We start from the raw sequence: 26,452 nt of genomic DNA on the forward strand, positions 1-26,452 counted from the left end.
GCCTTCTATCTCTGTGTATCTTCCTCTTTCGTGTGTGCTGTCTCTCACTTTCACACAATCTTCCTTGGCTATTTTGTTGATGCAGGTACTGCTATGCTCAGTGCCGCTATGAACTTGCTCTTTATAAACTCCCCACAAAACTCATCACTACTCCAACCTGAATCTGTCTGCAGAATCGTAACATTTTGTCACCTTCCTCAGCTTAAATTCAATTAATCACTGAAACCTGATTTACCTTGTTTTCCCTTTGCAACCTTTACGGTTGCTTTCTCAATAAAATAAATGCTGGTGAGCGGCAGTTGATAATTTATAGACCTGATTATTGTACCCTGTTTTAATTCCTATTAAAATTATAATTTAGGCTAAAATGAAAGCAAATAGGGAACAACTTCATGGCTCCATGGAGAGCCGGCATGGACTCGATGGGTCCAATAGCCTCCTTCTGTGCCGTAAATGACTCTATGACTCTACGAATAACTACTTTTATTTTGAGTTGTCAGGCCAGTTTGCATAGACATGCCCATCTCTTGTAATGTTGAAAATGTACGTACTGTTTTTCAGATGCAAGAGGTCCACTGACACATAGAATATCTTGTGGAAAATCACATTGTGAACGTGCAATATGGAACACCAAATTTTGTGTTGTCACAGATGATCAGTTGCTGATGCTGGATAAAGAGGAGGTATGTGAAAGTTTAATTTTAACAAGACGTATTATGTATATATTGTACACTACAAATAACAATACGTTTGCATTGTTAACTTACCTTGCCATTTGAAATGGGGTCCTTGAGCATTCATTGAGCGAAGATGTTGAGCTATTCAGATCAGGAAGGTCCCAGACTCTATTCTTATTCTGAGGTGAATTAGCTGGTCTTAACTGGAGCATGCTTTGGATACCACTGATTTCTGATCGAAGATTTGGAGATACAAGTCCAACAGACTTCCAGTAACCCCTGTTGAAAGATATATGAATGTGGATGTTGGATGAGGACAACTTCTCACCATAAAGCCCTGTGTAGTTTATTGGAACTGCACACAAACAAAATGGTAAGCCCATTTTATCTTTTTCTTGTCATCACTCCTCTCACAACCTGCACATGCTCAGTACTACACAACACTCCATACCCTGACTGGATTTGAATGAAAACAGTGACTGCAGGTGGGGTGCTGGAGGACCAGTGGTAAAACTGGAACTGCACGTCACTTAGAATCAATATTTTCAGGATAGGAGTAGAGAAAATTGGATGATTAGTACAGAAGGGAGTTTAACATTGCGGCATGCTTACCTATTTTCTAATAAATGTGAAATGAGGCAGAATGTTACATTTACTGCTCCAGAAGTAGAAAAGGTTTATAGTTCAAAAAGGTGAGACCATAATCCTATACAGTGGACCCTATTCCCAGTAAACTGCAGACCACCCAACCTCCCCTCCTGGCTCTCATACTACCTGATACTGCGACCAGGTCTCTTGCTTCGGATGCTGGCCGCCCCCCCATCCCCCACCCCGCCGGCCCCAACCTTCAAATCTGCCATCATCAGTCCCCTCATCAAAACCAAACCTGACCCCTTTGTCCTTGCAACCTACCTGACCATTTCCAACCTCCTTTAGCTCTCATGTCCTTGAATGTGCTGTCACCTCCCAAATGTGTAACAAATTTGCAAGGAAATTTCAGAGGTGCAAAAACTATAGAGTAGTTACAATGGAGAACGTTAATTATCCTAATATAGACTGGGATAATAAAAGTGTAAAGGGCAGGGTGGGAAGAGTTTCTAAAGTCTATTTAGGAGTATTTTCTACATTAGTATGTTTCCAGTCCAGCTAGGAAGGAGGCATTGCAGGATCTGGTTCTGAGGACTGAGGTGTGTAAAATGGATCAAGTGTCAGTCGGGGAACATTTAGGGGACAGTGATCATATCTCATAAGGTTTAAGTTAGCAATGGAAAATGGCAAGGAGCAATCCAGAGTAAAAGTAATTAATCAGGGGAGGATCAATTTCAGTGGGGTGAGAACGGATCTGACACATGTAAATTGGAATCAAAGATTGGCAGGCTAAACTGTAATGGAACAATCTCCTTTAAAGAGGAGATTTATTGGGTACTATTGAGGTTCATTCCCATGACTGGGGAGGATAAGACAAACGAAGCCAGAGCTCCCTGGATGTTGAGAGAGATAGAGAGTAAGATGAAGCAGTAGAAAGGTGCATATGACAGATGTCAGGTTGATAATACAGTTGATAACCAGGCTGAATATAGAAAGTTCAGAGGGGAAGTGAAAAAAGAAATGAGAAGCAAAGAGAGGGTATGAGAAGAGACTGCTGATAAGGGGAAATCCAAAAATCTTCCCTAGGCATATAAGTAGTAAAAGGGTGGTAAAAGGAGGAGTGGGCCAATTACAGACCAAACAGGGGATTTATGCATGGAGGCAGAGGGCATAGCTGAAGTACTAAAAGTACTTTGCATTTGTCTTTACCAAGGAAGAAGATGCTGCCCAAGTCATAGTGAAAGAGGAGGTAGTTGAGACGCTGGATGGGCTAAAAATTGATAGAGGAGGAATTAGAAAAGCTGGCTAAAAGTTGATAAGTCACCACGACTGGATGAGATACATCTGAGGATACTGAGGGAAGGAGGGTAGAAACTATAGAGGCACTGGCTATAATCATCCTTAAATGCAGGGATGGTGCCAGAGGATTGGAGAATTGCAGATGTTACACACTTGTTCAAAAAAGGGTCTAAGGATAAGCCCAGCAACTACAGGCCAGTCCATTTAACCACAGTGATGGGAAAGCTTTTAGAAATGATAATCTGGGACAAAAGTAACAGTTACTTGGACAAATGTGCACTAGTTAAGGGAAAGTCAGCACGGATTTGTTAAGGGCAAATTGTGTTTACATTGATTTGAGTTTTTGGTGAGGTAACAGAGAGGGTTGATGAGGGTGATGTGGTTGATGATGTGTACATGGACTTCCAAAAAGCATTTGATAATGTGTTGCATAACAGACTTGTCAGCAAAGTTGAAGCCCATGGAATGAAAGGGACAGTGGCAGCGTGGATAGGAAGGTGGCTGAGTGTCAGGAAACAGAGTAGTGGGGAGCGATTATTTCTGGGACTGGAGGAAGGTATATCGTCGGGTTCCCCAGGGGTCGGTATCAGGGTCATTGCTTTTCTGGATCTATATTAATGACCTTGACTTGGTTTTACAGAGCACAATTTCAACATTTGCAGATGACACAAAACTTGGAAGTATTGTGAACTGTGAGGAGGATAGTATAGACTTCAAGAGGACGTGGAAAGGCTGGTGGAATGGGTGGACATATGGCAAATGAGATTTAATGCAGAGAAGTGATACATTTTGGTAGGAAGAACAAGGAGAGGCAATATAAAATAAAGGATATAATTTTAAAGGGGGTATATGTGCACAAATCATTGAAGGTGGCAAGGCAGGTTGAGAAAGTGGTTAAAAGCATACGGATCTTGGGTTTTATAGAGGCATAGAGTATAAATGTTATGGTGAACTTTTTATAAAGCACTGGTTCAGCCTCAACTGGAGTATTGTGTCCAATTCTGGATACCACATGTTAGGAAGGATGTGAAAGCTTTTGAGAGGGTGCAAAAAAGATTTACGAGAATGGTTCCAGGGATGAGGGACTTCATTTTCGTGGATAGATTGGAGATGTTCTCCTTGGGCAAGGGAAGGTTGAGAGGAGATTTGATAGAGATGTTGAAAATCATGTGGAGTCTAGACAGAGTAGATAGGTAGAAACCATCCCCATTGGCAGAAGGGACGAGAATCAGAGGATACTGACTTCTGGTGAATGGCAGAAGAACCAATGACAATATGATGGAAAATGTTTTTATGCAGCGAGTGGTTAGGATCTGGAATGCATTGCCAGAGAGTGTGGTGGAGGCAGATTCAATCGTGGCTTTCAAAAGAGAATTGGATAATTACCTGAAGAGAGAAAATTTGCGGGGCTACTGGGGAGTGGGACTAGTTGAGTTACTGTTGCAGAGAATCAGCATGGACACGACGGGTCAAATGGCGGCCTCCTGTACAGTAACCATTCTATGATTCTATAAATTTCTATTCCTTTCTCCCTTGTGTTTATCTAATTTCTCCTTAAATGTTCCTGTTATTTTCCTCAACTTGTACTTGTTGCAGTGAGTTCCACACTCTAATTAATCTCTGGGTAAAGAAGTTTCTCCTGAATTCCCTACGACAGTCTTACAGTTATGGCCCCTAGTTATGCTCTTGGCCCCAAGTGGAAACACCTCTCTATCTACCCTGTCAAACATTTCATAGTCTTTAAGACACCTATAAGCTCATCACTCAGTCTTCCCTTTTCTGGAGAAAAGAGTCCCATCCTGTTCAATCTTTCCTGATGGGTAAAACCTCTCAGTTCTGGTATCTTCCGTGTAAATCCTGTTTGTACTTTCTCCAGTGCCTGTGTTCTTTTTATATTACAGAGGCCAGAACTGTACACAGTTGTATAAGTTTATACGTTGTTTTGACAATCCATGGGGTATATTTTAACTGCAGTCTTGGAACTGTTGGGCAGTGAATTTCTGCTGGTAGGAAATGCAGGTTAGTATGAGGGTTGGGCCCTGTTACTACACCACTGGTGAGCAGCATGCCTTGAATGGGCATCCTGCTGCAGCTTGCTGGCTCTGGGCTGCCGCAGTACTGGGTTGCCTGGATATTGAGCTAGCGAAAGGCAAGTTGATCTGGTGAGGCGGGGTGCCGTGGTGGCAACAGGCCACACTATTCTGCCCACAGCACTCCTCACTTCCTTGCCTCACTAAAATATGTCTTGCTTTTTGGGCCGGCTCTGCTTGACCACCCAGTAAAGCTGGGTGGAGTGTGCACAGTGCACACTCTGCCATTTGTCCCTCAAATTTGCATGTGACTTCCACCTAATTCAGACAGGCAGGATCTGTATGAGAATGAATGAGGTGGTAGCAGAGATTTTAGAGCCAAACTGATCTTTTTGTAATGGGCAGGCAAATTTAAATTCATCCTTTATATCTCTCTTAAAGGTTCCAGAGGATCAACTAGTTTTATATTTTTCTGTAGTCTGTTTTGTCTATATGGTATCCTAAACTACATGACCATTCTTTTGGGAAATAACTCAGCATCTTGGAAAAAAATAAACTTGCAATTAAATTTTAATTTAAAGCCTTTGTGTATATCAGTGTTATGTAGGTATTGCATATATTTCTCATTGGTACTTTGACTTAGGAAGACTTGAACCTTGCTGCACTCAGGTGTAGGTAGCTGACAATCTTAAAGAATAATGAGAACTATAATAATCTGTTTACTCCTATTTTTGTTCATGTCTTATGTTTTTCTTGGTTTATCTTTAATTGCTATAGAACATGTTGAGAAATTTGATGTAAAACTCACTTTCTTACAGATTTCTATCCTCCTAAATATAAGGAAACAACTTTATACAGCTGCATAATTTGCTTTTTGTTTGAAAATCAAGTAGAAATTGTAAACTGGTAGATCAGCAAACACACATATAGATCATAATATATTGTAGCAGCATTTGTTTTCCCTTGTTTCTTTTCTTTTTTTCATTTTGAAATGTTTACAGGACAGTTGTCTCACTGATGGGTTTCATTAAATGAATGCAGAGACAAGATTTTTACCTTAAAGTCAGTCCCATGTGTCATTTAAAAAAAAAAATCCAGATCTCTCATTCACTATGAAATTTATGTTTTTTTCTATTTTGGATCAGAGGATACTGACTTAAGGTAAACATCTTCCATCACATCGCCTTTGGTTCTTTTGCCATTCACCTTAAGTCAGTATCCTCTGATTCTCGACCCTTCTGCCAATGGGAACATTTTCTCCCTATCTATTCTGTCTAGACTCCATGGGCTGCATTTTACCAAGCCCATGGCTTCGGGCTCCATGGCGGGAGGAGTGGGGGTGGGCGAAAGATGGTTGCGACAGAGGCCCGCCATGGAATATATGCTGGGAGGGCCCAGCCCGATCCTCATGGCTGCGAGGCTCCGTGGCGACCTCCCCGCCGCTGGGCGACGGGACCTCAATTTCAATATTTTAATTCATGAGATGAATACATTTAAATGAACTTGCCCACAATCTACTGGCCTGCCGTGATCCTCAGTACAGCGACCGGCATTCATGCGCCTTCAATTCCCCGTCTGGGAAAATCCGGCGTGACGTTGGTGAGGAGAGGGGAGGAGTTCAGATTTCCAGTGCGGGCAAGGGGGAGGGAAATGGGGTCCAATAAACGTATTGGGCTAGATTTTAAGGAGCCCCCCCATGTCGGGATCTGTGGCAGGGGATCTGAAGATAGCTCCGGATGAGGCCCGTCAAGGACATGGATGCCGGCAGGGCCTGACCTGATCCTCCCGACAGCAGCGAGGCACTATGGCAGCCACCCCGCCGTTGGGCGACGGGACCACATCTGCTGCAATCTTTGGCCCGGCGGCCGGCACTTCCACAACTTCAGATCCCTGTCTGGGAAATCAAGGTACAACACTGGTTGGGGGGTGCGTAGGGGGTGGTTTGTAGAGAGAGGTATGTTTATCAGTGCGGCAGTGGTGGGGAGAATGGGGTCAAATTAACGTCATGGATGTCGGGGATGGTGGGAAGGGTTGTAGTTTAACGTTTGTGCGGTTTGGGGGAGGGGGTAACTCAGATGATAACGGTAAGTGTTTTGGGGGAGAAAGGGCAAATAATATAATTGTTATGGGGCAGTGGGAGAGTGGCAACAGAAATGGTTTTTTTTTAATGTAATTAAAACTATCTTTAAATATTTAAATATGTTGGTAGGACTAACAGCCCTTCAAAAATGGCATCAGCGCCTGCGCACAGGCAGCTGATGCCATTGCCGGGGCGGATAGCCCGCCTCCTCAATGTGATTGGTGGGTCGGGGTCGGGGGGACGGCCTGCCCCGGCTATTTGGAATCGCGGCGGCTCTTTGGCGTGCGCGGACCGTCATTTTGAAGTGGCGGTGAGTTTATAAAGTCAGCCCAATGAGTGTAGGGGATGGTGGGAAGGGGTGAACTTGAAACTTTGTGCTGTTTGGAGGTGGGCGGAAGTCAGATTTAAAAGTAAGTGTTTTGGGGGGAATTGGCAAATAGTTAGTGTAATTGTTATTACAATTTTATTTGATAAATTTTGGGTGGGGGGTGGTGATCTTTAAAACTTTAAATATGCCGGCATGGCTGGCTGTCCTTTAAAAATGGTGGCAGTGCCTGTGCACAGGCAGCTGATGTCGTGGCTGGCATCGTACAGCCCGCCCCCTCCATGTGATTGGGGGAGGGGAGGGCCTCCCCGGCTATTTAAATGAGCTGCCGCGTGTGAGAGCAAAGTGGCTCTTCGGTGTGCGGGCCGCCATTTTTTGAGCTCACCGCTGGGAGCAACGGCAGGCTCTTAAAATCCAGCCCTACATGATTTTCATCAAATCTCCTCTCAACCTTCCCTTGTCCGAGGAGACCAGCCTCAGCTTCTCCAATCTATCCATGAAAATGAAGTCCCTCATCCCTGGAACCATTCTCGTAAATCTTTTCTGCCTCCTCTCTAATGCCTTCACTTCACCTTCTTTACTGGTAGTGAGTTGGCATTAATGTCACTCTGTGTAGTTGTTTAGTGATTGTTACTCCTTCATTGCTATGTAATCTGTGATTCAAGGACTGGGGATTTATCAAGTGATGGCCAGTATTTAATTATTCAGTGTTATGAAATATTTGGAGCTGGATTTGGAGATTTCAAGCTTCATTCAGCTGTTGAGGCAATTACTATTCTGGTGAATGCAGGCATACTAGCAGGGACGGAAAAAAATGCTGATGTGACTGCCCTCAGGGAATTGATTAATTAACCCTGGGTAACTGCTCCAAATTGGGCGGCAGGCTCAGTTTTCTTTATAATGATTTAATAATGCTCTCCTTACAATGATACAGTATTACTTCTCAGTAGTGAAAAATATGTGCTTTTAAAATGATTTTCTCACACATTTCCAGTCAAATTTCAGATAAGCAGGAAACTTAAAAGGATACGATCGTTAGAATGTTTTTAGCATACAAAAGCATCAAACCAGGCAACTTCTAGAAATAATATAGCAAATTCTACAGTGCCGTCTGACTATAGGAGGAGAATTTCTGCTACAGGGAAGTTTTCTGTGCAGTTAACTTTGAAACCTGATTGCCATTAGGAACACCAATTATTTTAGCAACTTTCCTCACTCAATTTAAGAGCTATCACTTCTGTTATTTTAAGATCTTTTCCAGATTAATTTAGTCAGCATCCCAGACTGACTGACTGGGACTGATAGCTCACGTCAGCTCAATTCTTTAATCAGAATTTTCAGTTGTGCCTATCTAGGGCAAACAGATAAGATTTGAGGAAGTACATTTTCATCTTTACCAAGATTTGTCATGATCTTTTAGTTGGAATTGGGACTACTTTAATTGTATTCTGAGAGAATGCACAAATGTATTGGAACCCATTGTCAAGTGCTGCATTCTGTGGTTTGCTTTTTATTTGCTCCTTGGAATGTTACTGAAGGGCTGAAATTAAGGTTTTTGTGCTGCATTGCAAACTGCTGTGTAGAAGTGTGCCCTGAAATTTGCACTAGAACTCATTAGAATAATTAGGCATATCTGTTTGTGCCGTTTTGCCTTTCAACAGGGAGCAGCCCAGTGGAGCAAGTATAATTTAGAGTCATAGAGTCATTTGCGGCAGAGGAGGCCATTCAACCCATCGAGTCCCAGCGAGTTCCACGTCATTACCACCTGCTGCGTAAAAAAAGTGCTTCCTCAAATTCCCCCTGCACCTTTTGCCCAAAACTTTCAATCTGTGTCCCCAGTCCGAGTACTATATGTTAATGGGAACAGTTTTTCCTTGTCTAACTTATCTAAGCCTGTCATAATCTTGTATGCTTCTATTAAATCTCCCCTCAGTCCCCTTTGGGGATGTGTGAACTTAAAAGTGAATGCCTGTAAATAGCGACAAATATTTATTTTAATTTTATCGAGCTTCAAAATAAATTTCAGATAAGTGTGTCCCTTGGCCAAGGCTGGAAGAGAAGTGTTAGGCATAAATAAAATGAAAGTAAACCCAATGTCAACTCACAAATCTAATACTGTGAGCAAGAGAATGATTGATACAGCAGTGCCCCCTTGTTTCAGGAATGAATAAATGTACGTGCCACTGCTTAACAAGGGTGTGCTTAATCGGTGAGAGGGGTTGCCAAATTTAGCACCCCTGGGCAATATCTCCAGATGACAGGGCGGCATTATTTATGACTGCAAGTAGTAAGCAGGTTCCTGGGATGAGGAGATTGTCCTATGAGGAGAGATTGAATAAACTAGGCCTATTTGAGTAGACTCTACCCATATTCCCAAGAATTGAGAAGAATGAGGGATGATTTCATTGAAACATATAAGATTCTTAAGGGGCTTTACAGGGTAGATGCTAGGAAGATGATTCCCCTGGCTGGGAAGACTAGAAATAGGGGTCACAGTCTCAGAATAAGAAGTCGACCATTTAGGACTGAGATGAGGAGAAGTTTGTTCACTCAAAGGGTCGTGAATCTTTGGACATCTGTGAATGCTTAGTCATTGAGTATATTCAAGACAGAGGTCGATAGATTTGCGGATATTAAAGGAATCAAGGCATTTGGGGATAATGCGAGAAGGTGGAGTTGAGGTAGAAGATTAACAAAGAACAAAGAACAGTACAGCACAGGAACCGGCCATTCGGCCCTCCAACCCTGCGCCGATTTTAATGCCTGCCTGCATTAGCGATGATAATGGCGGAGCAGGCTCAAAGGGCCAATTGCCCTATTACTCATCCTATCTCTTATGTTCTTTTTACTGTGCATGCTCGCCACAGTACATAAAAGGAGTCTGGCAAAGGAACAATGGCCATGCTATATATCTTGTGAATGGTACAAAGCTTGTTTGCAGTGAAGTGTTGCTTATTCCACATGTACTACCAACTTACATTAAGCCTTAATATAATGTAACAGCTCATTTTTTTTACCTCGTGCATACCCATGTCTTAAGTTGAACTGGAAACTTTGCCACAATCAGATCTTCCAAGGGTTTAACATCTCAAGTCATTTTAAAACCCTATCGTTGCATGATGCCCAGTCACTTGCACCTGGTGGTATGCAGGTGGTATATGTCTGTCATGGTTTAGGTACTCCCTTCAAAATACAACCTCTTGAGATGATTTTTCTCCTGGCTCACCAAGTACAGTTTAGGGGACTAATCTTAACCTGGAAGTGGGCTGTCTCGTTCAATCACCTCTGACATTTCCAAGAAGGTCTGGCAGGATCTGTGGATCATTCTACCTAGCAAAAGTGGTGTAAAAAATTCCCAATATCCTCCTTCTCCAAAAGAAAATTAATTGAGCTCTCAAGATTGACAATTCCACATTTTGAACACAGCAGCTCAGATGCCTGGGACTGAATTAAAATTCCTTTGGGTTCCCGTTATGTCAGGGGAACACCTGTTATGGCCAAGGCGGGAGGAGTGCACTGTTAATTCAGTCCCACTTCTCCACAGGTCACAGCATATCAATAAATTTTCCCACTTACCGTAACAGCCAATTAGATGCTCTATTTGTCCCCAGAATAATGCGCACCAACCAGGTCTCTTTAATCAACAACAAAATTAACCGTTCATTATTGGTTAAGACTTAGCTTTATAATAAAGTAAATCTATATATGAATTGAGATATTGAAGCTCCTATTTTTTCCATAGCTCTCATGCACACGCACATACATCCAAACTGGGGAAAAAAGGGATTTTGATTTACAGCTATTTCATAGGAATAAAAGGAATAAAAAACTTACACTGCCATGGTCTGGAAGGAAGTTCTTCGGTTTGGCGAGGTGTCTCAATGTCGAATAGTTAGATGCCACTTGAAGTTTTTCCAAGCGAAATTGGTGCACAGTCTGTGATGGGTAGGCGTTCAAAGAACTTCAACAGTAGAAGGCTTCACATAGGTCTTCTTTCGGGTTGTAGCAACAGTTGTTAGTTCTCACATTCAATGCAAAAGGCCTTTTTTAAAGATAGAAGATTTCTGCAAATTCAGGTTTTCTTCGAAAATACAGGAGTACCACTTCATACAAGGAGGCTTTTGAAAGTGAGATAGGAAGAGTTTAGGGCCAGCATGTTACTGTTAGATTGAAGGGCAAGGCTGGCAAGTTTAGGGAACCTTGGTTGACGAGGGATATTGAGGGTCTGGTCAGAACAAAGAAGGAGGCATATGTCAGGTATAGGCAGCTGGGATCAAGCGAGTCCCTCGAGGAGTATAAGGGATGTAGGAGTACTCTTAAGAAGGAAATTAGGAGAATGCAAAGGGGCCATGAGATTTCCCTGTCAGATAAGATAAAGGAGAATCCTAAAAGATTCTATAAGTGCATTAGGAGTAAAAGGGTATCTAGGGACAGAGTAGGTTGACTTAAGGATCAGTGTGGTAATCTATGTGTGGAGCCACGGGAAATGGGCGAGGTCTTAAATGAATACTTCTCGTCTGTATTTATCGTGGAGAAGGTCATGGAAGCTAGTGAGTTCAAGGGAGGGAACGGCGATATCCTGGAGCATATCAACATCACAAATGAGGAGGTGTTGGAGGTTTTGAAGCGCATTAAGGTGGATAAATCCCCAGGGCCTGACCAGGTGTATCCTAGGATGCTATGGGAAGCAAGGGGGCCTGGCAGAGATTTTTGTATCATTGTTAGTCACGGGTGAGGTACCGGAAGACTGGAGGATAGCTAATGTTGTGCCTTTATTTAAGAAGGGCAGCAGGGATAAGCCAGGAAACTACAGGCTGGTGAGCCTTACATCAGTGATGGGAAAGTTATTGGAAGGGATTCTGAGAGGCAGGATTTATATGCATTTGGAAAGGCAAGGTCTAATTAGGGATGGTCAGCATGGCTTTATGTGTGGGAAATCATGTCTCACGAATTTGATTGAGTTTTTTGAGGAGGTGACCAAGAGGATTGACGAGGGCAGGGCGATGGACGTTGTCTACATGGACTTTAGCAAGGCCTTTGACAAGGTCCCGCATGGTAGGCTGGTCCGGAAGGTTCGAACACATGGGATCCAAGGGTGAGCTAGCCAATTGGATACAAAATTGGCTCGGTGATAGGAGGCAGAGGGTGGTAGTGGAGGGTTGTTTTTCAGATTGGAGGCCGGTGCCAGTGGTGTGCCGCAGGGATTGCTGCTGGGCCCTCTGTTGTTTGTCATATATATTAATGACTTGGATGAGAATGTAGGGGGCATGATTAGTAAGTTTGCAGATGACACCAAAATTGGTGGTATATTGGACAGTGAAGAAGGTTGTCTAAGGTTACAACAGGATATAGATCAACTGGGAAAGTGGGCAAGGGATTGGTAAATGGAATTTAATGCAGACAGGTGCAAAGTGATGCATTTTGGGAAGTTAAACCAAGGCAGGACATATAAAGTGAATGGCAGGGCGCTGGGGAGTGTTGTTGAGCAGAGAGACCTTGGGGTGCAAGTACATAGTTCCCTGAAAGTGGCAACACAGGTAGACAGGGTGGTGAAGTAGGCGTATGGCATGCTTGCCTTCATCAGCCGAGGCATTGAGTAACAGAGTTGGGAGGTCATGTTACAGTTATACATAACGTTGTTTAGGCTGTACTTGGAGTACTGTGTGCAGTTCTGGTCGCCGCACTGCAGGAAAGATGTGATTAAGCTAGAGAGGGTGCAGAAAAGATTCACAAGGATATTGCCTGGTTTGGAGGGCTTGAGTTATAAAGAGAGGCTGGATAGGCTGGGTTTTCCCTGGAGCAAAGGAGGCCGAGAGGGGACATGACAGGAACAGTAGCAACATTTTAAGAGGCATCTGGACAGGTACTTGAATGAGCAAGGCATAGAGGGATATGGAATTAATGCAGGCAGGTGGGATTAGTATAAATAGGCATTATGGTCAGCATGGATGTGGTGGGCAAGGGCCTGTTTCTATACTGTACGACTTTATGACTCTTGACAAGCTTTTGCTTTTCAAGATCATGGTTTCTTTATAGAGAAGTAATACTTTTCTGTTTTTTCTTCCGATCTCCAGGCAGGTCCAAGTCAAATTCCAATTGCCTGCTTTCGTCCAAACCCACTGGCTTTTAAAGTTCAAAAATGAAACCAAAACCTCCAGAAACAAGTCACATGCCAATTCATAGATTCTCTCTTGTCATACAAAGGGTAGCTCTGAGGTCAATCCCCCTGCGGGTTTCCTTGAAATTACCTGCTTTCTAGTATTTGTTTACTGGTCAAAACAAGGAACCTCTCATTGACCCTGCCTTCCTTCCAAAAGCATCCATAAAGTTCAGCTGTCTCCAGATGTCTCAATGTCCACTGAAATCCTTTTCAGGTTATAAATATATGGAATTGGAGGTTTTAATACAAAAATGGAAATCCTCGTAACACACCAAATTGCATTAATTAATGTAGCTCCTGCCAGAGTCAGGCGACAAGTTTATTCAGCACCAAAACCAACAGTGTTAAAATTGTAGATCAGTGGAAATGGAACGGGAAATGAAGCAGCTCCATTTTTACTGCTCCATGGCCCCTTTCCCGCTTATCAGGAAGGTTTGATCGCCTCTATTAAGCCTGTAATATGTAAACCTCCAAGTTGTTATTTTCTGAATTGCTTATTTGTTAACCTCTGAAGCTAAGTATAATGTTCAAATTTTCTGAATTCTGATCTAAATGTTCAGATTTAGAGTTTGAGCATGCAGTTTGGTCAATGAAAGCTAGATCACCATTGAAGGATTAACCAGGTACGGGGAACCTATTGAAGAGCATTGATTAGCTATTGTGTAATAAGGCACCTTGCAACAAGTACTTGAAATGTTTTGGTCAGCTGTGCTGTGCTTCCCATTTTCCGTTCCAGTGCTATCCATTATAATGCTATTGGGTCTTGTATCCCAGTCTTTATCTTTTCCATTTTATGTTCTAGGAAATTCACTATCCTCTGCAGTTAATTAAAATCTGGATAATGCTTGTATCTTAGGACATTGCAATAATGAATGATACTATATGCTGTGTCTTGCATCTGTGATATAATCTAAAATTTTTACTCCAGCAATTAGATGATTTCATCAATTTGGAAATTGCTCTGATTCTTCTGCTGTGGGAATATCAAAAGTACTTTTCATATTTCACTTGCTGTAGATCAGTACAACAGTTACCAGTATAACCCTAAATGATTTCATTAAATATGTCCTACTTTTTAATGTACATTGCATGTAGACAAATTATACAGTACACTGATCATTATACATTACTATTAAAGGAAAGAACAAAGGTTTTCTTGGATGATCAAAGCGATGAAACAATAAAAGATATGTTACACAATTTAAAACCACCTATAAATTAACATCCATAAACCAGGCAGACAGAAAATATGGGTGGATCTAGCTAGAGGTATATCCTACGGAGGAATTATTAATGGTATACTTGCGTGACTTCTCATTAGGTTATTGGTCTGCTAAGAGTGAAATGTGTAACACATATATTTAAAACAATGAGTTTGTGCACAGATGTGATAGAAGGTACTTCAAGGATTTGTGTGTGTTATAGGCAACCATCAAGTCGGTTGCTGTTTTAAATAAACATCCAGGGATATATGTGGAGGATACAGATGAGGAAGAATATGGTCTCTGCTGACATTATTCTGAAATTGCATTATTTGCTTACAAATACAAATGTGTGTGCCATCATTCCATGAAACAGCAGGTTGTTGCTGCACATTTTTTCACTCGTCTATTATGCAAGTCAAAGGAACGGCATGGTACTCCAATGATGCCTTAATTGGTGAAGACATGGCCAATCTGGAATGAAATACTCAGAGTATGAGGTCCTAAGTTTTATTCCTGACCTAATTCGCAACAGAGGTTCTAACATGGAACTCAAATCTTGGGCTGGAGACATGAAAAATTGTCCAGGGTTCCTGTACCTCATTGCTAGCTCGTGCCCCCTGCTGGAAAGTGTGCTTCTAAATGTAAGCGCTCTCCACTCAGCAGGGATAGGCACCGACATGTTGCACCACAGACATTTGACAAAATTATTGACTCAGCCACGGGCATGGGGGATAAGTAATCTGTATATAAAGTGTTTAGCCAATCTGATGCCATCAAAACACAGTCCGATTTAAAACACATTTCTCCCTATAAGTATAGCTAAGCATGCAAACCTCAATGGAAAGCAGCACAACTGTATTAGTTAGCTAGTAAGCAAAACAGTATGCATTGCCAACACGAATTACTTTTGTTCACAGAATAGAGCAAGCTACACCATGTCATGGGGTGGTACATGGACCTATCGGATGACCTCTGCGGATTCACACTGTCAGGAGTCTAAATTCATCCAATAAACCATGAAACTCGAGGAGAGGATTGTTATTGTGGTTCTTGAAGTGAGGCAGTAGAAAAATCAGCAATAGGAGGACAGACCATTTCTCTCACTGTTGTCACAAGACAAGTTAACCTGTGATGGTCAATGTTTGTGCAACTTCTGCACTTGCTTGTAATATGTGTCTGAAGACAGGGCAGCCAACAAAAGGGCAGTGATCTCCAAATCAGGAGAATTTGATAGGATGGAGCAGATAGTATTTCAGAAGAGTCATGTAAAATAGAAAAGCAGAGTAGGACCAGAAGGGACAGAGAGATTAACAGTAGGTAGCCAAGCCTAGTTTATTCATCTTGATAGGCTGTTAAACTAGGTCCTGGATCCTAATATACAGAAACAACAGAATCTCTCATGGGCAAAATGTCATTTACTCACCAAAGCTAGTGACAAAATTAGATAAGCACAATTACAAATAAAGGGCACCCTTCAGTTCCTTCAATAAAGCAATTCCCTTAATTTCATGTATCTCTTTATCTCAGTCTTTCACTGTTGATTTGATTCAACTCTGGCAAGATAATTATGAACAGAGCTTTTCTGCAAAACTTGAGCTTCTCTTAATGCAGGTACTATTTAGTTTCAAAATGTTTAGTCACTACCTGTAGTATTGTACTCCAGATTAATCAATTTATGTCCAAGTCAAATCTCTCAACCATTAGCAAGGGTGCACTTTTAATGTAATGTAATGCAATGTAATTATGTGCTACAGACAACTTTCAAATGACATTGGCTGCTTAGGTTATCTGCCTTCAAACTGGATAGCAAATGATGCACATTGCAATCTGATCTTTGAAATACTTGTAAAATTTGCCCTTTAATCCAATTCACAGCAAAGAAAAATTAATGACTGTTTCTAACATGGTCATTGAAACATAATAAATTTTTACTATGTCTTCCCCAACAGTTTTTAAAACTGCAAATGTGGCATGGATTTTGTTAAGGAATTGTAGATGGTTCATCATAGATTAAGGTATATTAAAGCTATTTGTTACATTGTATTTACTGACTATTGTATATGGGTCAGCAGCATCTTAGTTATGCCAATATCACTCAGCACCATTACACCGTAGTGTTGTATTCATGAGGAACTTACAGACTTCTTGAGATTCCTTGGATTTTCTTGCCTGTTTTCCCCTCAGTACAAGTTCTGGAACGATATGATTCCAAATGGATAGCAGTGGAATTGCAACATTTATATAGAAGTAAATGTCCAAAAACTTTCAACATGTCACTGAGCTTGTGTCCCAAGTGAAAGTAATGTGTGCCAGAGCATAACCTAGCTGCTAGGTTATTTTAAAACACTAGGTTAAAGGCTTGGAGCAGGAGTGTCCAACCTTTTTGTGTGGGGAGCCGCATTACAATTTTTGTCTTACATGGGGGCTGTTGAGACAGTTTTGTAAAGATAAAGGCATTAAAAATTTGTCTTACTATTAATCAAAACAGCAACAAATGTGCATTTTTGTGAAGAAGCTTTAAATGAGACTGAGTTATTGACTTATTTTCTTGTCACTATGTTGGACACTGGTTTAGTGAGATACCTGGCATTTATTTTGCTTGCACAGGTAGTCATTGTCTGCTTGTACACTTGTTGTAGCGATGCAGAGTATTCTGGATAAATGTCCTTCTGTCAGGAGTGATCTCTCGATCTCTTTCTCTTTCTCTCTGTCTGTGTCTCTCATCCCTCACACTCTCTGCTGCTCCCCCCTCTCTGTGTCATCCCCTGTGTTATATCCTCTCTCTGTTGGTCCGTGCTGTCTCTTGGTAACCCCTCTCCCGCGCTCGCTCTCTCTGTCTCTCTCTCTCTGTCTGTCTCATCCCTCCCATTCTGTGCTGTTCCCCCCTCTCTGTGCTATCCCCTACTCTGTGTCCCCCCAGTGTTATATCCTCTCTCTGTTTGTCTGTGCTCTCTCTCTCTCTCTCTCTCTCTCTCTCTCTCTCTCTCTCTCTCTCTCTCTCTCTCTCTCTCTCTCTCTCTCTCTCTCTCTCTCTCTCTGTCTCTCTCTCTCTCTCTCTCTGTCCCCCTCTCTCTCTCTCTCTCGCTGTCCCCCCCCTCTCTCTCTCTCTCCGTCCTCTCTCTGTCTCTATCTCTCTGTCTTCTCTCTCTCTCTTTGTCCTCTCTCTATCTCTGTCTGTTCTCTCTCTCTCTCTCTCTCTCTTTCCCCCCCTCCCTCTCTCTCTGTGTGAGGTGATGCGTTTTGGCAGAAGGCAATAGGACTAAATGGCACATTTCTAAAGAGTGTGCAGGGACACGGGGTTCATGTGCATAGATCTTTGAAGGTGGCAGGACATATTGAGAGAGTAGTTACCAAAGCAGATGGGAGCTAGGGCTTCATAAATAGAGGTCATAGTCATAGAGAGATACAGCACTGAAACAGGCCCTTCGGCCCACCGAGTCTGTGCCGACCAACAACCACCCATTTATACTAATCCTACATTAATCCCATATTCCCTACCACATCCCCACCATTCTCCTACCACCTACCTACACTCGGGGCAATTTACAATGGCCAATTTACCTATCAACCTGCAAGTCTTTGGCTGTGGGAGGAAACCGGAGCACCCGGCGGAAACCCACCCGGTCACAGAGCGAACTTGCAAACTCCGCACAGGCAGTACGCAGAATCAAACCCAGGTCGCTGGAGCTGTGAGACTGAGGTGCTAACCACTGCGCCACTGTGCCGCCTTGTTGTTGTGCTGCCGGTGTTGAGTACAAAAGCAGGGACGTTCAGCAGAACCTTTATAAAGCTCTGGAGTATGCCACTAGTTCTGGTCATCACACTTTAGGTAGGATGTGAGGGTCCTAGAGGTAGTGCAGAGCAGATTTACCAGAGTAGTTCCAGGGATGGAGGATTTTATCTATAATTAGGTTGGGGAAGCTGGGGTGGTTCTCTTTGGAGCAAAGGAGATTGAGGGATGATGATAGAGGTGTACAAGATTATGACAGGTTAGCTGTTCCCATTAGCTGATGGTATAAAGAATAGGGGACACAGATTGAAGGTTTTGGCCAGTGATGCAAGTGAGGCAGAATCTTTTCATGCAGTGAGTGTTAATGACCTGGAACTTTCTGCTTACAAGGGTGGTGGAAGCAGAGATGATGAATAATTTCAAAAGAAAATTGATCAGTCATTTGAGGGAAATAAACTTGCAGGGCTGCAGAGATAGAGTGGGAGAATGGGACTGATTGGATTGCTCAACAGAGAGCCAGCATGGGCTCGATGTGCCGAATGGCCTACTGTGTTGTAATGACTCAATGGTATTTATCTTGCTATTTGTGGAATCTAGTTGCGTACAATTGGCTGCCATATTTGTCTGCAAAATAATAGTGACTACATTTCAAAAGTATTCAAGTAGCTTTGGAGTTCCTAAAAGGCATTATTATAAATGCACATCTCTCTCTCTCTTAATTTGTGCATATTGGATGCACATATGATTTAAGTTAAGCTGTGATGTGCAGCCTATCGAAGTTCTGTTTTGGCTCACACATGAAGAATGGTTACTTGGATGAGAGTAGCACGTACCCTAAGAGCTAAACGCCCACATAAGTCACTTCATCAGAATAGGAAGAGAGATAACTGGAATTGCAGAAAATTCTCAAATTAAAGCTAGAGCAACAAGGTAAAGGATCGCCCTCTGCTAGATTCTCCCAGAAAAAAAAATTGCCCCACTTTTTAAATCTAAATACTGGGAACTAAGTTTGTGCGTTGTCTTAACTTTAGTTTGAGGCTGTTAAGCACCATTGCAAAAGTAATATGTGTCCTATCTCTGCTTTTGACAGCCATGTAAAAATGATGTTGCAGAGAGAATATTTTATACAACATCTTTATAAATGATGGAGATATATACACCTATGGAGGACGTGTTAGAGTATGTCAGTGAGTGCTGATAATGGAAGAGTTACTGTAATGAGTATTCATGTATTAAAAATAAAGTTTGCTGGTCCTTTAATGGATTTTTCACTGTGAAACATGTTAAAATCCAACTCAATGGCCAAAGATAAAAGAAAATGCTTCTAATGGTTTTCTTCATTTTTTGAACGGTGGCTCAGTCAGTAAGTGAAATGGAAAAGGTTTAATGCAGCTAGATGCTGTCAGCACAAGCATTCTTGGCACTTTTGATCTTACGTAATAGTTTCCATCAGGACAGTGATGTGCTGTCTTCAAAGAGGGCTGCTGCTTCCAGTAAGGGCTTGGGAGCATAGTTCTCTTCTGTCAGTAGGATTTCCCAGCACAGATTTCTATTCTGTAGACAAAAGGTATTTAAACAACTATGAATTATATAAATAAAATTTATATATTTAAACAAAACAGCATGCCAGATAATACATTAATAAAAGTTGGATCCAGAATTGGTGTAAACATATAAAAGTTAGCAATAGAAAAGAAATGTATAACATTAGTTGCACTTCAAAGATGGTCACTGTAAATAGAACATACTGTCTGAAAGGGTAGTTGAGGCAGAAACCCTCAACTCATTCAAAAGAAATCTGGATATGCACCTCATGTACCGTAATCTGCAGGGCTGCTGACTAAATGCTGGAAGGTGGGATTAGAATGGATGGAACGTTTTCCAGCTGACACACGATGGGCCAAGTGGGCTCTTTCTGTGTCGTAAACTTGCTATGATTCTATGATTCTGTGAACCTAAATACATTGCTGCAGTTACCAATTTAATTACTGTACACCTTTAATACAGTCTTTGGGAGTCACATACGCTGTACATAACTCTCCAACTGCCCAGTGATGTATTGAATGACGTATTAAATGATTAAAAGTGGAGCCATGGTACAATATGATCAAAATATTCTAACAGAATCTTTTATAATTTGTGTGTGTGGGGAGTTATTAGTCATTAATACCTTATAAGATGGTGCAGTTTCTGACTATTTTGATTTCAAGCTCTGTGGTTAAGATTAAATCACTGGTATTATTTCCTTAAAAGACCAAGTTGATTCACTTATTTCATTTCATTAGCTGCATTGTTGCTTTGATTTGAAAGACCTGTGTGTGCCATGTAAAGATGTTTGAATGACTAACGCAGAAATGCAAAGCATCCATGCTTTGAGAATGTTGCTTTGTATTTAGTACTATACATCTGTTTACTGTTAATTGGATTGCAGTATTGCTAAGTTGGGATGAGAATCTGTGCATTGAAACAGTGAACTGAAGTAATAGCAGAGAATTCTGAAAATACACAACTAGTCAATCATCATCTTTGGTTTTTAATGTATAGGATGTGCATCTTTCATTAGAACTGAAGACCATTAAATGAAGTGTTTTTGGTACATATGGGGTTAATCGTTTGATTTGAAATTAGACTTTAAAAAGTAGTTGCTTATAGCATGAGAGATCTCAAACAGGCACTGTTTCAGGGTAAATGAAAATTTGAGCAGGAGAGACTGAATTTGCTGTTCAGAAATCAAAGCTACTTGCTCTAAATTCTATGTTGATGGAGGCTAATTAACAGATTGCTTATTTGTATGTTTATCTATGTTGTACTTGCAGTGGTTGCCCATTTTTATGCTTTATTTCACTATTATAAATAGATATTTGAGAATTAATTAAAAAAAAGAGACTTGCTGTCGAAGCTTTTCATCTTGCACTCATCAGGACATATGCAAGAAAGCCAAATTTCAAAGAGAACGACAATTTGTACTGCATGAGAAAAGGGTGCTGATTGGTTGGCAAGTCAACTCTGGTCAAGGCATTGCCATGGAGAATGCACCAGGGAACTACTGTCCCACGTTTTTGTTTAATTCAAAAAAGGCGCAACACCTGGACATGTTCCTTTTGCCTACAAAGGACAGGTCTCTGCGTATGAATAAAATGAATCAAGCCGCACTTGCTTCGCAATAACCCGCTCAGTGACGCTCAGTTTGGGTTCTGCCAGGGCCACTCAGCTCCTGACCTCATTACAGCCTTAGTTCAAACATGGACAAAAGAGCTGAGGTGAGAGTGACTGCCCTTGGCATCAAGGCAGCATTTGACTGAGTATGGCATCAAGGAGCCCTAACCAAACTGGAGTCAATGGAAATTGGAGGAAAACTCTGCTGGTTGGAATCAAGCCTACCACAAAGTAAGATGGTTGTGGTTGTTGGAGGTCAATCATCTTCGCTGCAGGACATCACTGCAGGAGTTCCTCAGGGTAGTGTCCTAGGACCAACCATCTTCAGTTGCTTCATCAATGACCTTCCTTCAATCATAAGGTCAGAAGTGGGGATGTTCGCTGATGATTGCACAATGTTCAGCACCATTAGCGACTTCTCAGATACTGAAGCAGTCCGTGTAGAACTGCAGCAAGATCTGGACAATATCTAGGCTTGGGCTGATAAGTGGTAAGTAACATTCGCGCCACGCAAATGCCAGGCAATAACCATCTCCAACAAGAGAGAATCTAACCATCTCCCCCTGACATTCAACGGAACACTCGAAGCTCAATACCATCCAAGACAGAGCAGCCCACTTGATCGGCACCTCATCCACCAGCTTAAGCATTTGCTCCCTCCACCACCGATGCACAGTGGCAGAAGTGTGCACCATATACAAGATGCACTACAGCAACTCAACATGCGTCCTTCCACAGCACCTTCCAAACCCGTGACCTCTTACACCTAGAAGGACAAGGGCAGCTGACACGTGGGGACACCGCCATCTGCAAGTTCCCCTCCAAGTTGTACGGCATCTTGATTTTGACCTATCGCCGTTCCTTCTCTGTCACTGGGTGAAAATCCTGAAACTCTCTCCCTAACAGTACTGTGGATGTACCTACACCACATCGACTGCAGCGGTTCAAGAAGGCAGCTCACCACCACGTGCTCAAGGGCAGTTAGGGATGGGCAATAAATGCTGACCTAGCCAGCAATGCTCATATCCCAGGAATGAATTTAAAACTAAACTGGAGCTGGGGAAAAAATGAAAACTTCCATGTTTCCCTCTCATTTTAAAGGAGCCAGCATATATTGACATAACTGAACGTAGAGTTAAACCTGTATCAGAAACCACCTATGCCGTAATAATTTTAGAGTTAAACTTTTATATTTCGCCTGCAGATAAAGGAATAATTAAAGACAGCTGTTGTCTGAACATGCTCATGTCTGATATGACACATTGGTTTTGAGCTTCCCTTTAGCTGATGCATCAAATTCAATGACCTTTCTGTAATTAAAATGCATTAGATGTTTGATAGCCTTGACTGCACTAAGTCAGAAAAAGGCCCTGTGGATCCCCATAGTGTTGTAAAAATGTATTGACACAGTTGACTGATGAAGATGATATTCCAATCAAGATGTTTATGGACAGTTATTCTCCTGTGGGTTTGAAGAATCATACAATTTTTTTTCAGATACATCCATTGCTGCTGCAGGAGCGGCGAGCAGAGTCATGTAGGGCAAGGCTACTACGTCGAACTGTTAGTGTTCCTTCTGAAAGCCAGTTTCCTGAATACCAACCAGATATCTCAGTGGAGCATGGTGAGTTGTAGCCATTTTTAATTTGTATCGTACTGAATTTACCTGTTCACAATAGTAGCTGTTCTTCCAATTTAAATTTAATAATGGACCTTTTAGGTAACCTGTACTGATTGTCTTTGTGGAAAAGATATCAAATTCCAATTTCTCTTTCACTGGAATTGTTTGATTTTAAAAAATAGTAGCAATTTGTTAAAAGTTGACTGTATTCTAAGAGGTCAAAATAAATTGGAATAGTAGACTTGTATTAGGGGGTGTGGGGTGGAACCATGGAAATGCTTAAGAATGTCGCTATTTTAACCCAGGCAAGCTTTACATGTCAAGGTTCGAAATTAAATAATATCGGACCACCATCGTATGCAACAGAGCAAAACAGAAACAAATGGTTGTCTGTTGTAAATTGCTGTCAAAGCAACTTTTGGTGCAGTAAAATGATCTTGATTCTTTATTGTGATGAAGTGTTTGCTGAAATCGTGAACAGGTCTTTCTAAATGCAGTTAATAATGAAAATTGATGCCATCACGTTCTGCTCATTTTGAAATGACAGCCAAGTGGATTTTAGTTTCTACTCATTTAGCCTTGAAGAAACTGACAAATAGATGTTTGGTGAAGGGATGGTGTAACTTAAGTGCTTTCTTTGACCTTTTCATATAGTGTGTACAACAAAAAGTCTTTTTCAATTTAAAAAAGATAATGTTGGACCGCTATAGCTTAACTATATTCGTACAGCACAGTGCTTATGACCTTGAACATCATTTTGTTTCTAGCTTATGTACTGCACTTTATATACTTGACTTTTCATGACTATTTGGTGGTATTCAGGTTTTTGGATCAAACATTTTCATCTTTTGCAAGTGTTACGAGCAGCTGAGAAATAGGTCTAGGGTTCCCTTTCAGCCTTCACCTGGTCTTGCTGTAACAGGGTTTTATTTTTAAACTGTGTTTTTAGCTTCCCCTTGGTGAATCCTTGTTCACCACTTTCCAATTATAAGGTAAAGAAACAAGCACAAACGGGCTTTCTTAGGTTTAAAGAAGAAAGGTGAAATTTTATTAAAACTTAACCTTAAACTCTAATTCGGTTGATGCCTATGGATACATGACGCACCCACGTTAGCATGCATATACGAAACACTCATGCAAATAGAGACAGAAAAGAGCAGAAGAAGTAAAGTGGAAAAGTATGAGGTAATATCTGAAGAGTTTTTTTTGTTATGGTTCTTCGAGCTCACTGTATAGTTCTTGATTGTAGGTGGGTCTTGCTTTTTGTTGGGGCCCAATATTCTTCTTAAACCTTGTTCACAGTAGGAGACTTTCCTCTCTCGGAGTTCATGTATCTTCAGTGGGTTTCAGTTCCTTGAGAAAGAGATGGGAACAGACAGGCAGACAGGAGGTCTTCTTCAGTCCAGGAGCATTCTGCTTTCTGCCAGTTCTAACACTGTGCAATTTAAAACTCCCCAAATTGGCCAGCAGGGTAGTCACATGACCGACTGGTATAACCACTTCTGGCTTTGTGTATTGTATTGGAGCAGGGGATAGTTCCTATGTTCCAAGCAGTGTCTGTTAACATGCAAAAATGTCTTTCCAGCCAAAAGGGCCTGGCAACTCCTTGTAACAGGCCTTCTCTTCTTCCCAGCAACAATTTGAAATTTAATGTCCATGTGGCAAAATTAATATGCTTCATTCTTATTTTTTTACCTCATAAATGATTGTTGCTAGTAACAGCTACTATGTTTAAGAGGCCTGTTTGACATTTTATTGTCCATTATTTTAGTGGTGTTATCCAATTTAAAATAACACTGCATTAAAATAGACAAAGATATATCAAATGAACATATTAATGGTTTGTCTAATTCCATTTTTAAGAGTTGTTTGTGTGCTTTGATGCTCAAATACATTGTGCCATGACTGCTAGGATGAAGACTTGCAATTACTAGTCTTCGCATGGTGAATTCCTCACACTTGCACTTTTGGAAATGCTGAGTACAAGAAAAGGCATTCAAGGCTGCCCTTACACACCATCCAGCATTCAGCTAAAAAATTACATTGGCAGAGACCTGGGATCTGGTTCTCCACCTATTCCTCCCTCCCCACCATTTTCCTGCATTCCCACCTGAGTGTGCCGGGTGCCAGCAGCCTTCAATACAATGTTCAAGTGACTACTCCTCACATGCGAACTTAAACTCTGATTATTTTACCAAGGAACATATCATAGTCAAGTTTGACCCTGCCCCTTAGTGTCAAATCATGAGCATCTTTTTCTTCTGTTAGAGGAATTGGTTACGGTGGTTCACATTTATTTTATTCCAAAAAATTGAGAATATAGTAAAGAATCATAGAAATTACAGCACAGGAGGAAGCTATTGAGCCTGTTTTTGCTGGTGCTAGCATTTAAGCTAGAGCAACTGTTTCCAAACTCATTTCCCTGCCTTTTTCCTGGATCTGTTTTATTCCTCCTTTTCCTAATACACATGCAATTTAAGCTAAAATTATGAAATAGCACTTCGGTAAAAAATTTGTCTTCTAATATCTTTGAAATTATTTCTCCTAACATACTCCTTGCTTCTCCTAGTGATCTTCAATCAGTGCCCTTTTTTACCAATCTGCCCGCCAATCAGTGGAGACAATTTTTCACTGGTTATCCTGTCAAACCTGTTAATTCTGAACCCTCCCCACCCCCCCACCCAACCATTCCTGTCTACTGGATTCTCACTTAATCTTCTCTCTTCCTGTGTACTTGCATGAAATGATCTAAAATTAGTGTAGGAACTGTATAAGTAGAGATGGAAGTTTTTTGTTTCATGTCATTGAGCTAATAATCTAAAATTATTGCATCCGGTGCTGACTACTTCATTAAAAAAAAATATTTGTGTCTTAATTGTGTTAAATTATAAATATTTGTTAATTCATCAGCCTTTCATAACCTGCTTGTAGCCTGGGCTGGAATGAATGCATTGAATTAACTTGTTCAAGATGATTGAAATTTTTTTAAGCATGCGTTTAGTGCATTATTACCCTATTCAAGCTTCTCAACTTGGTTCAGTAAATTATTTTTGAGAGCTGGCACTTGCAGTGAGTGCTGGTCAGGAATTCTTAGCCATGAAACCTTGAGGTGGATATTTGTATGCGTTATGCCAGTTTTCCGAGCACAGAACAGGCTCAAAGCATTTTCAGTTAGCAATGGTGTGGTCTGTACCCATGTGTGCAGGTGCTGGTCCCACTACTAAATTTGTAGGGCCCATATTTTAGGTATCCCTGGGAACAACAAAAACTAGTAACCTGCCTGGGGATGTGTGACAGATGTTGGCAGCTCGCCGGTCTAATTTAAGTGACACCTGAGGCTAAATTTTGCTTGGACCTTGGGCCTACCTGTTCTGGTGCAAAGAACAATCCCTGCGCCCAGCTCGTGCCGGTAGGCCAGTGCTATGCAAGTTCAATTTCTATCCTCTTGACTTTCCATCCATTTAAATGAATCGATGAACTATCAGGAGCTGCAGGTCCATGATTTCCTGATCAGGGTTTCGTGCACGTACTGCTCTTTGCTGGGAGGACCTGATCAAGGAATCAGCCCATTGGAATGTAGT

General features: G+C 41.5%; 1 protein-coding gene across 6 annotated transcripts in view; it reads left to right on the forward strand.

Moving 5' to 3' along the window:
- The window catches only part of LOC137347681 (disabled homolog 2-interacting protein-like), an 860,897-nt gene that overhangs the window by 150,081 nt on the left and 684,364 nt on the right, over nt 1–26,452 (forward strand). For all 6 annotated transcript variants that reach the window (XR_010968997.1, XM_068012394.1, XM_068012395.1 and 3 more), the window contains exons 2-3: nt 562–683; nt 22,748–22,874. Coding sequence is in view for 5 of the 6 variants with exons in the window: in XM_068012394.1 (XP_067868495.1) it covers nt 562–683; nt 22,748–22,874 (249 nt within the window). In the remaining variant the exon portion in view is untranslated. The remainder of the gene's footprint in view (nt 1–561; nt 684–22,747; nt 22,875–26,452) is intronic.

This window comes from Heterodontus francisci, chromosome 32, assembly GCF_036365525.1.
Source record: "Heterodontus francisci isolate sHetFra1 chromosome 32, sHetFra1.hap1, whole genome shotgun sequence".
In the NCBI taxonomy this organism is placed as follows: Eukaryota; Metazoa; Chordata; class Chondrichthyes; order Heterodontiformes; family Heterodontidae; genus Heterodontus; species Heterodontus francisci.